General features: G+C 38.7%; 1 protein-coding gene across 2 annotated transcripts; it reads right to left on the bottom strand.

Moving 5' to 3' along the window:
- Nucleotides 1-379: 379 nt before the first annotated feature.
- Nucleotides 380-3,713, bottom strand: LOC147608226 (uncharacterized). 2 transcript variants are annotated; one of them, XM_086788928.1, is made up of 2 exons: nt 3,567-3,713; nt 380-3,376 (listed from the first exon to the last, which is right to left on the bottom strand). In XM_086788928.1, the coding sequence occupies exon 2, from the start codon at nt 3,211-3,213 to the stop codon at nt 727-729; it is 2,487 nt and encodes an 828-aa protein (XP_086645054.1). In that variant the 5' UTR covers nt 3,214-3,376; nt 3,567-3,713; the 3' UTR covers nt 380-726. The 2 variants fall into 2 exon arrangements, with proteins under 2 accessions (XP_086645054.1, XP_086645053.1); XM_086788927.1 differs by having other exon boundaries at nt 380-3,467; nt 3,567-3,712.
- Nucleotides 3,714-13,535: the final 9,822 nt, after the last annotated feature.

Here is a 13,535-nt window from a genome sequence, read left to right on the forward strand (position 1 = left end):
TTTTAATGTTTTTTGAATACTTTGTGTATGTTTAATTATGTGAGTCCTGCGACGTACTGAAGTATTTGTTTTTCGCGAATTAAGTTGTACACGTGGCGTTTCCTGCCGTTTCCGTTTCCTTTAATAGGCCCGGTCTCGTTTCCTCTACTTGCCCCGGTCCGAGTCCGCCGTTTCCCGGTCCTGGTGACTATGTTGAGGAGTCATATTACCTCAATATACTCCTTCCTGTAGCTCCTCTTTCCTAACATCTGGGAAAGAAACAATAACCAAGAGGTAGAGCACATAGTGACAGGGTTCCTTGGGAAAAAAACATTAGTCCTTTAAGGAGACAGACTCAACTGGTGGTATTTCTCTGTCAAAGCCTTTTGACAAGCCGAACCTTTGAGAAGGTCAAAAACGATCCTTCATGAATCAGTTTCTTATTAATACCAAAAGATGGCAGTATAAAAAAATCCTAATCTCACAAGGATAACAGATTAACAGTTAGTCCTTAGATAGGAGTGGCTCCCATGCCAGTATGCAGAGTATGTGACCGGATTCTCACGCTACAATCAAGTAGCCATGGATCCCAAGGATCGCCATAATGCAGCCTTTGCTATGATGGCAAATCAGTTAGGAACTGACTCCTCCGTTTATATCTCATTAAAAAACGGTAACATCATCTGATAACAAGTGCACAAAGGAAATGGTGGTTTGCATCCTGATTAAATGACCAAAAAGGGGGCACTACCTTGTCTTTAAAAAATTCACATTTTTGCTTTCCTTTAAGCCCTGCTTACTTTTTTTTCTTGACATCTGAGATGAGCATTTTTTGCTAGACAAGCCAGGTGTCTTCGTCACGTGCTGGGTTTTGCTTTCTTTTGAAAGCTTGAAAAAGCCCTTTCCGATAGAAGAAGCAGGCCTCTTTTTCTCCTCCTGGCTCTCAACTCTGACTGACTTCTCACTTTCAGAAGCTTCTGGAGTGTAGACTATTCCAAATAATTCCTTTATATACTTGTTGACTCTCTTGGTGTCCTTAGGGCTGAGGCTCCGGAAGAGAAGCTTCAATGCCATATCATTAGGAGGACACCCTCGAACTCTCATGTCATTCAAAAGCCCAAAGATTTCCTTCAATCTACCACCACAAGAAAACCCATCAAGCAGAACATTGTATGTAACAGCATCTGGTTGGCAACCCTCGGTTTGCATTTCTTTGTATAGTAAGTCTGCTTCATCGAATTGCCTTGCATTGCAAAGACCATGCATGAGTACCGTGTAGGTATCAGTCTCCGGAACACATCCGTCTTCCTTCATGCTTTGGAAAAACTCCCTTGCTTCCACTAGCTTGTGATTTTTACAAAGCCCATCAATGAGGGCATTATATGTGCAGGTACCTTGCACACACCTGACTCTCTGCATCTCCTTGAAGACCTTCATAGCAAACTCAATCTCTCCAGTTTTGCACAAACCATCGATCAGCGATGTGTATCTTTCTGCATCAAGAACAACATTGCTTCCAATAAGGGGCTCAAAAAGATCAACAGTCCCTGAAACATGATGTGTATTGCCATCTATCAATGCTGCATATGTCCCTTTATCTGGCAGGATATGTTTTTGCTGCATTTCAATCAAAAACCTTCTGATATCATCCAGCCTCCCTGCCTTGCTGAGGCCAACGAAGATAGCATTGAATGTGACTCTGTTGGGTTCACATCCTTGGGCTCTTATGGCATCCAGAAGCTTCAGAGCTTCATCCATCCTCTCTGCTTTGCAAAGACCCTGAAGGATTGGAGTCCAAGCAATAATGTCTACGACACAGCTGCTCTTCAACATGTCATTATTTACAAACTGCACTGCCTCCAAAAGTCTGTCTGCCTTGCAAAGACCATTGATGACCGAAGTGAAAGTGTAACTGTCAGGGGAACAGCCATTCTCTGCCATCTGCTGCAGCATAACACGTGCATCATCCACCCTTCCTGCCTTGCACAGTCCATCGATGAGCTCATTGTAGAATACGCTATCAGGGGCAATACCATTCTCCTTTGAAGCCCGCATTAGATTACAAGCTTCTTCCGCTTTACCCAGCTTAAAAAGCCCATGGACAATGGCAGAATAGGTGTGAATGGTGGGAGTGTATCCTCTTTGGATCATTTCACACACAAGATGTTGTGCTTCTTCGGTTCTTCTCTTTTTGCACAGACCACTAACCATGATGTTGTAAGTAAACGCATCTTGCTTTACAGTGTGTGTCATTCTTTCAAAAAGAAGCCAAGCTTCATCAATCCTCGCCTGCTTGCACAGGCCATCAAGCAGTGTATTAAAAGTCACCACAGAAGGTGTTATAGATTCCTTTGACATCTTGTCCAGAAGTCCCACAGCTTCATCCACTTTGCCCAGCTTGCAAAAGCCAGATATTATCTTAGTATATGTGACAACATCAGCAGCAAGTTTGAAGGCCTTCATGTTCTCTACAAATCTAGAAGCATCATAGGGCCTCTCTGCTTTTAACAGGAACCCTACCAGACCCCTAAGTGTCCAAGCATCAACAATCCCAGGCTTTCCCGCTACACCCTCCACTAGCTTCAGAGCTTCATCCAGCTTACCTCCTTTGCAAAGGCCATTGGTAAGCATACCAACTGCGAGGCTATCTGGGTACACACCAGCATCTCTCATTTCCATGTATACTCTCATTGCTTCATCCAGATAACCAGACTTAACAAGAGTGCTGAGAACACAGCTGTACGTGAAGGATGCAGGTTTACAGCCAAAGTCAGCCATTCTATGGAAAAGATTTAGGGTTTCCTGAACCATGCCTTCTTCACCCATGGTTTTCAGCATAACAGTGAAGGTTGGGGGTTTCACAGAGCACTTATCTGCTTTCATTTCTTCCAATAACTTCTCTAACAAATCAAAATGCTTGGTCCTGCACAAAGAATGTATCATTGCACTGTAAGCCACACCATTATGCTTGTACCCGCTGTGCTGCCGAGCCAAGTCGAAGAACTTGTAAGCCAGTTCAGGATCCCGTTGCCCTTTTACGAAAGCGCTAACAGCAGCCGGTGTTAGTTTGGAGCCGTATTTCAGCAAGACTTCCTCAGGATTCAAGCCAGATGTGTCCGGCTCACAACTACTGGCAAGCTTCACCTGATGGAGAGCCCTTGGCTGTGAAAGCCGGGCATTATGTGCTGCTACTGTTCGGCCCATCGCAAACCGGAGATTTTTTGATTGGGACATCCCAAGCTGTGGGATTTTCTAATGTTCTTGTTTTTCCATCAGCCCAAATCTGTCAATTTGCTTTGCAGAAAGCCTCTGGAAGAAGGTGCCCCTGGTCCGGTAATTTACGCTCGCTCTGCGCTCCTAGTGTTCAGGAAAACCCTAGCATGATGCATAGCACACCCTGCGCAGATCATTATGTGCTTAGCTCGGGTTTCGACGGTCCTGACAAACCTTGGCTAGATTACAATGCTTTCTTTAAGCTTTCAAAAACCCTGCAAAATGCACAATTAAGCCTGCACATGTAAAATCGTAGCAAAGCTCACAATCGGCTCTGCTCTAAAATTTAGGGTTTGGAAGAAGCCCTAAGTTACCTTATCAAATAAGTCTGCTTTGAGGGTGCTGGTTAAACCCTTGGGATCTGCTTGATTTAGTAGATCTGCAATTAGCGTTCCTTAGCAAGATACCACTTGCCACTGTTTCAGCTACAGTAAGGATTCTTCTTAAACCCTAAACCCTTAGAAAACTGAGTTGTGGGACGCACTTAAACACTCGCAAATCTGCATAAACCATAATGGGTCCTACTTAAACCCCAGTATAACCTTGCTAATTCCTCATAGGTGGTATGGCACTTAATTTACAACTAACGAATGAAGGGTCCAAGAAAACATTTAACTACTAACATTTTGGTAGATTGATTAATTAATACCTTTGCAACTACGGTGTCCTAGGTGATTTAATAAGCACGTGTGTTTGCATGCGTTTGTACGAGGGTGGGTGGCGACGCACGTTTCGCGCATGCAGGCAGGCTAGGTAGGGAGAGCCGAGCTATGGCCGATGGATGGGAGCAGAGTGATGATACCGGAGATGGTGGCTAGGGGTGCTAAGACCTGGATGATGAAATCAAGAGAAGCATAGAGGATGAAGAGGGTGACAGATTGGATCTCCTCGAGACTAAATAACCATGCATAGCAAGGTCCACTAGAGGGAAGGTATGTGCTAACATCTCACCTGACCTTGTGAGGAGGCAAATAGGTCTGTTTTCCATGTATAGTGCAATATTGTTGTGTCCAGGGAGACGGCTGAGTAAGGCGAAGCTGGGGAGGTGGTTACAGGAGGACGTGTTTCATGAGAGGGTGGTATTGTATGTGTTTTACTTTGGGAAAGGGTTTTTTAATATCATGTTTGTTAAAGGACGGACTGTTGTATGTTATGCCATTCAATCTCGCGTTCGATGTGAATAAGAGCCTTCGTGAGGCGTGCCCGATGTGGGTGGAGAATAAGGGCTTCCGCCTTGGTTGAGGCCGACATTGGGGGATTTGGCAAGAGCAATTGGACTAGTTTGGTTTGTCTTGAGAGATGAGGGCAACGGGAGACATTCGAATAAAATCTAAATAACCTGGAATACCTCGTTGGAGACGCCTAAAGTTTTAGAAGTGGAGTTGGGGGAGATGGGGAAGATGGAGTTGAAGCTAAAATTTAGGGCCTAATTTTAGATGTGGTGGTTTTGGCCATATTGCTAGAAATTATGGTATTGCTAGGAATAGATGCAACATTCATAAATCCAGGATTATTAGCTTAATTGAGGATGATGACTTTGACATGGAAAGATGGGGGTGCGAGGTGGTAAGGAAGGGACAGATTGTTAGACATTTGGAGATTCCTTTTTGAGTTAGGGTGACCAGCAAGGATATAACTAATTTGGCAATTAAGATGATGGTAGTTCTCATGATTTCATTTTCAAAAAGGCATTAACCTAGATGCATCACAGTCTAGTTATAAAGTGAAAGTTGCATTTCAAGGAACTAAGTACAATTATGCTAAAGAGGTTAAGGACCTTGAATTTAAAATGCACTCGTTGAAAGAAGAGAGAACATTTTTAGTTGAAAGAAGAGAGAACATTTAAAATGCACTCGTTGAAAGAAGAGAGAACATTTTTAGTTGCTCCTTTGCAAGGTGTTAATGTCACATTAGGAATACCATGGAGACATGAACATAACTCTCAAATTGATTATGACACTCATAAATCAATTTCAGACATGAATATAACCTTTGATTATGATACTCATACAATATAACCCTTGATTATGATTATTAACTATATTGTATGATACTCATACAATATAGTTAATAAAAGATGATAAAGGAATTTGTTTATAGTGTCAAGCTAAGAGTGAATTAGACCCTCTTTTAACTCATACTCAAGCTAAAAGAGCTATAAGAAAGAAGGAGAAGACTTTTTATTCTCGTCCCAGCTTAGCGCTCAGGTTGAAACATGTCTCATGATTCTTTTATTTATAAGTTTTCAGATATTTTATGGATGACCTACCTCCTAATTTACTTAGATCGTGTCCAGAATATCATAAAATTGAGATAATCTGTGGAAGCCCTCTACCATGTAAAACTCTTTTAATGAGTTAACATGCTTGAGTAGAAAGAGATTCAAAAACAAGTAGAAGAACTGTTAGAGAAAGGACTGATTAGACCTAGCAGTTTTTCATTTGGTACTCCAGTTATTTTCATCAAAAAGAAGAATGGGGCATATCAAATGTATATTGATTATCATGCTTTAAACAAGATTACTGTGAAGAACCGATGTCTGATACCACGAGTGGATGACTTGCTAGACAAGCTCAAGGGAGAACAAGTCTTTAGCAAAATTGACCTCAAGTCTGATTACCATCAGATTCGTATATGGATAAAGGAGACATTTTCAAGACTGCTTTTAGAATCCAAACAGGACACTATGAGTTTTCAGTTATATCCATATACGAATCTGATTACCATCAGATTCGTATATGGATAAAGGAGACATTTTCAAGACTGCTTTTAGAATCCAAACAGGACACTATGAGTTTTCAGTTATGTCATTTGCTTTGACTAATGCTCTGGCCACTTTCAACAGAATGATGAATATAACATTCTTGAAACATCCAAATTTTGTTGTGGTGTTGATGATATCTTAGTTTTTAGTAAGAATCATCAAGACCACGAACAACATTTATAAAAAGTGTTCTCACTTCTTCGTGAGAATCAGCATAAGTTTATTGAATTTCTTATGATTAGCATAGAAAGGACAAGATGTCATGTGTGGCATTCCAATGAATCAATACAATAACTCACTCTCACAGTGCATTGGATGTACATATACTATAGTAGTTATGGGCCTTGTCCATGAAAAGAAAATAGAGGGGAGTATAGGAGACACACCTAATCAATCATTGCTCTCAATTCATCAACACATACCATTAATTGAAGCTCCATAGCTTTTCTTTATTGTCTTTCACACATCACATCTACATAATGATAAGTTCACACTGAAATAAACTTAATGCTAATGTCCACACACGTGGCCACTTGGGCACGACCATTATTGTCCACACACACACTACTATTCTAGTGTCCACACACTAATGCTATCCACCATTTCCCCAATGAGCTTGCATTATCAACACTCCCCCTCAAGCTCACCATGTCCATCTCATGTACTCCAAGTCTATCTCTGAAGTACTCATACTTCTCTTTACCAAGTGGTTTGGTAAAGATATATGTAACTTGCTCTTCAGTGTTCACATATGTCAAATCTATCTGACCATCCAACACTTTCTCCCTGATGAAAAGATAATGGACCTCTATGTGTTTGGTCCTCACATGATAAACCAAATCACTATCCAACTGAATATTGCTCATGTTATCACATTGTATGACAATAGCTTCATCATGATAATGTCCCAAATCACCAACCATACCACCTCATATGTAGCCATAGCTGCTCCTATACTCAACCTCTGTGCTAGATAAAACAATTGTGGGTTGTGTCTTGCTGCTCCAACTCAGTGCAATACTTCCCATGCTAAATACATACCCACTGGACCTCTTGTTCATAAGCACTACTTGTCCAATCTTCTGTATCCATGTAGCGATGCACCATCACATCCTTTCCATGCTCATAGAATAAACCATAATGGGAAATGGTCTTCATATATCTTACGATCCTCCTAACAGCATCCAAATGTGGCTTCTTGGGACTCTACATAAACTGGCTAGCTAGTCCCAATGTATACATAAATTCGGTCTAGTAATGGTCAAGTAAATCAAGCTCATGACCATCTTCTTGTACATAGTAACATAGTAAATCAAGCTCATGACCATCTTCTTGTACATAGTAACATCATCCAACTCATCAGCAAGATTAGCTTTATCTTCATGCCCTACTCCAATGGTGTCTCCGTAGGCTTGGAGCAAGTCATGACATACTTTGCCAACATATCCAAGGCATATTGCCTTTGCACCAACCATATACCATGTGATGTCTTGATAAACTCAATGCCAAGAAAGAATCTCAGCTCTCCCAAATCTTTCATGTCAAACTGATTGCTTAATGATACCTTCACATTGGCACTGTATTTTACTGTTAACTAAACTGCAACACCTTCAAGCCTTCAACCATCAAATGAGAGCTCTACACATGTTCACTTACCACCATATATCATGTCATGTATATATGCAAGGTCACCATAGCTTATAATGTTCACAAGATTGTCAACAAGATTCTTTGTTTTTGTATTTGCAGGTTCATACGCCACGATTTTGTTTACTATGCACACATCCAACTCACTATATGTTTTGCTTAGTCATGCTAATTAGCATGTGTTTTAACTAATTAATAAGTGTACATAGGTCAAATGAGCTTATTTTCTACATTGGAGCTCTGCTACAATTCTGCGCTAACCTATATTTGCCCAATTTCAACTCCCTTTTGATAGTTTCATCTTATACAAGCTCAATCTAGCTCAATACCCACCTTACCAATGATGTTTATCCCTATGCATACAAATCATTTATGATGAAAATCATTCTTTTAATATAAAAGAATTTCTTTTATGCATCTAATTTATGCATAAAATCCTTTATAATGAAAATCACACTTTTAATATTAAAAAAATTCTTTTATGCATCTACTTATGCATAAAAATCAATTATGATGAAAATCATTATGCATAAAAATCAATTATGATGAAAATCATACTTTTATAAATAAATCTTTCTAGTATACATTTTTATATGTCTAGAATGAAAATAACCCTTTAAGAATACTCATACGATGGGGATTACTCTTTTTAACATAAAATTTAATTACTAGAAATCCTCTTTTTCTTAATTCATCAATTATGCATAACATAAAAATCAATTTCTCCATGATTACAATGAAATTCTTTCAATTAATCTAGGATGATAATTCTTAGAATATGGTAGGAAGTCCTCTTTTCATGCTTTGAATGAAATTATTCTATGTGTAATTTTTATAGAAATTTTACCATAGCTCCGTTGCTATGACTAATAAATCTCAATTATTTTAAAGGATAAAGCTTATCATTAAGAGAATGATTAGAATGATCCCTATTTGAATCATTAACCCATAATGGATTGAATCATCAATATTCATGAAATATATAAACTAAAAGCATAGAAAAAAGCCATTAATTTGGCCTCAAGCATAGATTAATCTTGGATTAAGGAAAAGCTTTAAGAAAATCTTCATTTGGATTGAGAATAGGTCATGAGAATGACCATTCTTTGAGTGAGAGAGAGAAATTACATAAAAACCATTAAAATTAAGCATAAATGGAAATTTATGTAATTCTTTACAACCATTCATCAATTAACTTCAATAGCGTTCAAAAACCATTCTAATGAAGCTTCTCAAGCTTGGGAGGGTTTGAGAAGAGAGAAACATTGAGAATTTATAGAAAAGATCAAAATTCACCATTTACCTTACAAATTGCTTGATTCTTTGTTCACGGTAGAGGCCCCCAACCAATCAATTGGTTTGGTGTGCTGATGGAGTCACCAATGGAGATTGAAGAAAGAGGGAAGCTCCAATTTCTTCAATTTGGAGAGAATTTTAGAGAATAATAAAAATTAGCATTATTTCAGCATAATTTTGGCATAGTATAATTCTCCTTTTTTTTTTTTACAAAGACTCAGGTTTTATTTATAGGAGAGGGAGGCTCTAACCAAGACCAACTCATTTCTAGAATTTTTCAAATTTCATTTTGGTTGAATTTGGACTAGATTTGGACCTAGTTTGCTTCCTTTTTTATTCAGTTTTGATTCAGTTTGATCCAAGAGAGAGGAGAGATAAAAATATCACATTATTTTTTAGTTTAAAACTCATTCAAGCATGTGAAGTATGCACCTCCTTGAAGGGACTCCCCTTCCTTACATATGTGTCAAAATGGAATGATTATACCCAAAATATCTCATTTTTTTTAGTAATACTCATAGTTTTTTTACTAATAACCCTTGTACATAGTCAACTCTTCATCTTATGTGAGCATTTACTCATTTTTGGGTAATTTCTTTTACAAATTGGATTTATCTCTTTCCCACACATGGATTGATCCTATTGGCCCATAGGAACCTTATTTTAAAATTTTTCGAAAATCTGGACCTCTAGGATAAGGCTTCTTGAGCAGATTATACTTGATTTCTAATGCACCTTCTGGAAATCTTTTTGAACTTCTGTTTCAGGGAAACTTATTTTAATAAGATGAGAATTTTTTCTATCCAAAATTATTCAAAATTTGAATAATCTCTCTCTAGAATATTTTCTCTCTCTAGGCCAAAACAGGTAGAAACAAGATCTTTTATATTTCTGAAGAGGGATTTGACTACGGGGGAAGATACTAGACATCCTGAGAGGCTGGGGAGGAATCTTACATTCTACCCCACTTAAAAAATGCGAGATGTCCTCATCTCACAAAACTAGAGGAGAATTCTTTTTCTTAAGATCCAACTGATTATAGGTTCCTTGTATTTTGGTGAACCCAAACAGAATCCTGGGATAAAGATCCCTTATATAAAACTCATTATTAAATAACAATTCACTCAGATTATAACATTCAATTCCTCACAATAATGGTCCATTAGACCGAAATTTCTATCTGAACAGTCCTTTATGGAAATTTTTCATTTATACAGATTTTTAATTTGACCTCCTTTAACTTGATCCACTGGGTCAAGTGTTAACAGCAGCAATCTGCCAGCACAATCCACTAATCTCATAGTGATTTATTGGAGTCACAGGGACTCGTCCCATTCATCCTCATTGAGGTTTTGCTTAGTTATTACAATTCAACCAAAATTCAGAAATCTTCATTTTTCAATCAGAATCCAATTCAACTCATCATTTCAATCAGAATTTAAAATCATATCAACCACATTCCAATTCATCATCTAGATAGTATTAATACTTATAATTTCAAGTCTTAGATTTACTCGTATATACTGCCAGTAAAGAGCTGCAGTTATACCCTCGGTATATATGGGTAGTCATGGTTCTTGGAATTATAAGGTAAATACCATCATGTCTAGTTTCTCAAGGAGGTCAGGGATTCCATACAATTGTGGTACTTCCATCTAAAGACCCAATTACCAAATTACGAATTTGAGTTTGAATATCAAATTGTATGAATTTTATCACATAATTACAACCTTTTAGTGCTTCTTGATAAATTTTTGACAGATTTGGCTTCTCGGTTGATCCTCATTAGCCAAATAGCTCTGATACCAACTGTAAGATCCCTGTCCCCACAGCGCAACAGTTTCAGGGGTGCTAGCAGCGAAAGTAGCACTTCTTGCGCGGGGTAGGGTCCCACACTCGGGGCCTCGCCCCCACGGATATCCGGACAAGAGACTAATCCATCGATTTCGAACCCGAAAAAACTTCCTTTGCCCGAAAAGCACGGGCGATTCCACCAGGATAACTTTTTCCTAACGTAGTCAAAAGCCTTAACTAACTGAGCTCATCTGACCGAACCCGTAAGTCCCATAGTCAGATCAAGGAAAAAGACTGTACTTGGATCATAGAGACCAACGCTTTTTTCCTCATTGAGAGGCACAGCCGTTGATTCTTTTCCATAGAACAATTTTTGTTCGGGATTTACTTCATCTATCAAACTAAACAAAAATTGAGTCTCGATTTATGGATCCATCAGTCTAGCCTAACCCCATCCAGTCCCACGGGTTAGCCAACCGCCCAAGCACTGTAGTGATGGGATCCAATTAGAAATTTGGTTAGGTTTTGTCCCAGGTACCAAGGAAAAGAGTTCCCAGGCTCCCTAGCCGGATTTTCAAGCAAATTTAACTCCAGACACACCACTTACACACCCACAATATGAAATTGCCTTTTTCCTAGATTCAAATGTATTTAATTCAGTCATTTAATGAAATCATAGTGTTACTGATCATAAACTTCCAAGTATCCAATTGAATCTTAATTTCCAATCATTCCGTCATCATCGGAGTATCTATGGCATCATTGGCAACCAGACTGCTCACCACCTATTCACTGAGGGGCCTTTTCTATAGTTCCTAGCTCATAGTACCCACCGGCAGATAATCACTTATAAAAATCAAGATGGAATCCTTGTTGAAGATCAGCAAGTCAACCAACAGATCCATATAAGAGAGCTATGTGTTGAAATGTCAAGCTCGTATACAGCTGGAGGATAGCACATGGGTGCTGACAGACTGACAGTATGGTAGATAGATATCGTGTGGTGTGTTTATGACCGCGTCCAGCTGGTCATGTGTGGTGTGGACATTACATTAGGTTTACTTTGTAGTGTGGACATAACACTATGTTGTGTTCTCCTTTGTGTGTGTGAGAGAGATGGTGACTATGGCTTCTCTCCCTCTTTATGGTTGATGATTATGGATTAGGGTTTGCTTCTCTTGTGTGTGTTACATCCTGCTTCTGTTTTTTATCACTATGGACTCATCAGTTGAGGACCAGCCAAGGTCAATCAACTAGATCCATACTCGGTTTCAGAAAAACAACTCTTACTCCTTGTTCCAATATCTTCCACGACGCATGTGTGGGTATCTTCGGCGACCCAGATGTTGAAATATACAAGTGAATAGGGTGTGTGCGGGAACAAGCTCTTGGTTAGAGGCTGTAAAAGAGGAGATGTAATTGTGAAAGAACCTGTGAAAAGGTGAGAAGAATCTACTAGGAGAGAATAAAGGGTAGCATGAGAGAATTTAGGAGTGTGGAGTTATTCTGGGAGATATTCAGGGAAAAGAGAAGAGGTGGAGAGAATCAGGCAAGAGGTGGAGATATTCTGGGAGTGAATCATGGAGAAATCAATGGGATTTGATGCTTGATGTAAACTCTATAAATTGAGGCATTGCCCTAATGAGAATTTGCTGGTTTTTGAGTATCCATGCCTACATTAATCTATTTGCTAATTATTCACTAATTACATCTTAATCATTTTCTAATCACTTTGTTAATGATGTTGATTCTAGTGTTTGATCCACCATAGCTCATCATTATGCTCAAATTTCAACATGGTATCAGAGCCATGCCTAGAATCAATTAGGTTTATGAGCCCATTAGTTAATTAATTAGGATTAATAGATAATTAGTAAATAATCAAAATTTTAGTGAGTTTTCACTTCTCCCCTTCACCCCCAGCTAGTGGAGGAGCCCTAGCACCTTGCATACTCAATCATTAGGCAAACCCTTCTAGCCCAAGGTAGCTAACATCATTGGGCTCCAGCCTATGCAAAAAACGTAGCAAACCGTCGACGCATTCAAGAGATTTTTGTGTTTTTTCCAGCGTAAAATTCTCTGATGAAATTGCAGATCTTGTGCTCATCAAATCAAATTGCTTCAATTCCTCTTAGCCTCGAGGGTTTTTTAAGCATGCTCTACAAGCTGGTGAAGACAGAATTCAATTTCATCAAGTCTACAGTGAGATCCAAGCTCTTCATCAAATCTGCAGGTGACTTTGGTAAAACAGAGATTAAGCTTTCAATATTTGGTCAAATCTTGTGTTTCTTGGCTTAATCCTCTACTAGACTCATTGCTATTGATGCCTTTGAAAGCATTTGAGCTCATTTGAAGTGGAAGGCACCAAATCTGGGCTCCCCGCATACTCTGTTTTTTGCACACAAAATAGAGCATTAATTTGCTAATCAGTGATTAATTATTGCTAATTAGGGGTACAGAAGCGAGTTGAAAAAAGAGAAAAAATTATAATTTTCTACTAATCCTAATTAGCAAAATGATTAGTAAGATAATGGGCTCACAAAATTAGCATGGCTCTGATACCATGTTGAAATTAGGGCATTGTGATGAGCTACGGTGGATCAAACACTAGAATCAATATCATTAACAAAGTGATTAGTAAATAATTAAGATATAATTAGTGGGTAATTAGCAAATAGATTAATGTAGACATGGATACTCAAAAACCAGCGAATTCTCATTAGGGCAATGCCTCAATTTATAGAGTTTACATCAAGCATCTAATCCCACTGATTTCTCCATG

This window comes from Cibotium barometz, chromosome 53 (assembly GCF_041138505.1).
Source record: "Cibotium barometz isolate CiBa-2024 chromosome 53, ASM4113850v1, whole genome shotgun sequence".
Lineage (NCBI taxonomy): Eukaryota > Viridiplantae > Streptophyta > Polypodiopsida > Cyatheales > Cibotiaceae > Cibotium > Cibotium barometz.

Bases quoted from the DNA above. Each gene is read 5' to 3' on its own strand.
- LOC147608226 (XM_086788928.1), bottom strand. From the start codon at position 3,213: ATGTCCCAATCAAAAAATCTCCGGTTTGCGATGGGCCGAACAGTAGCA.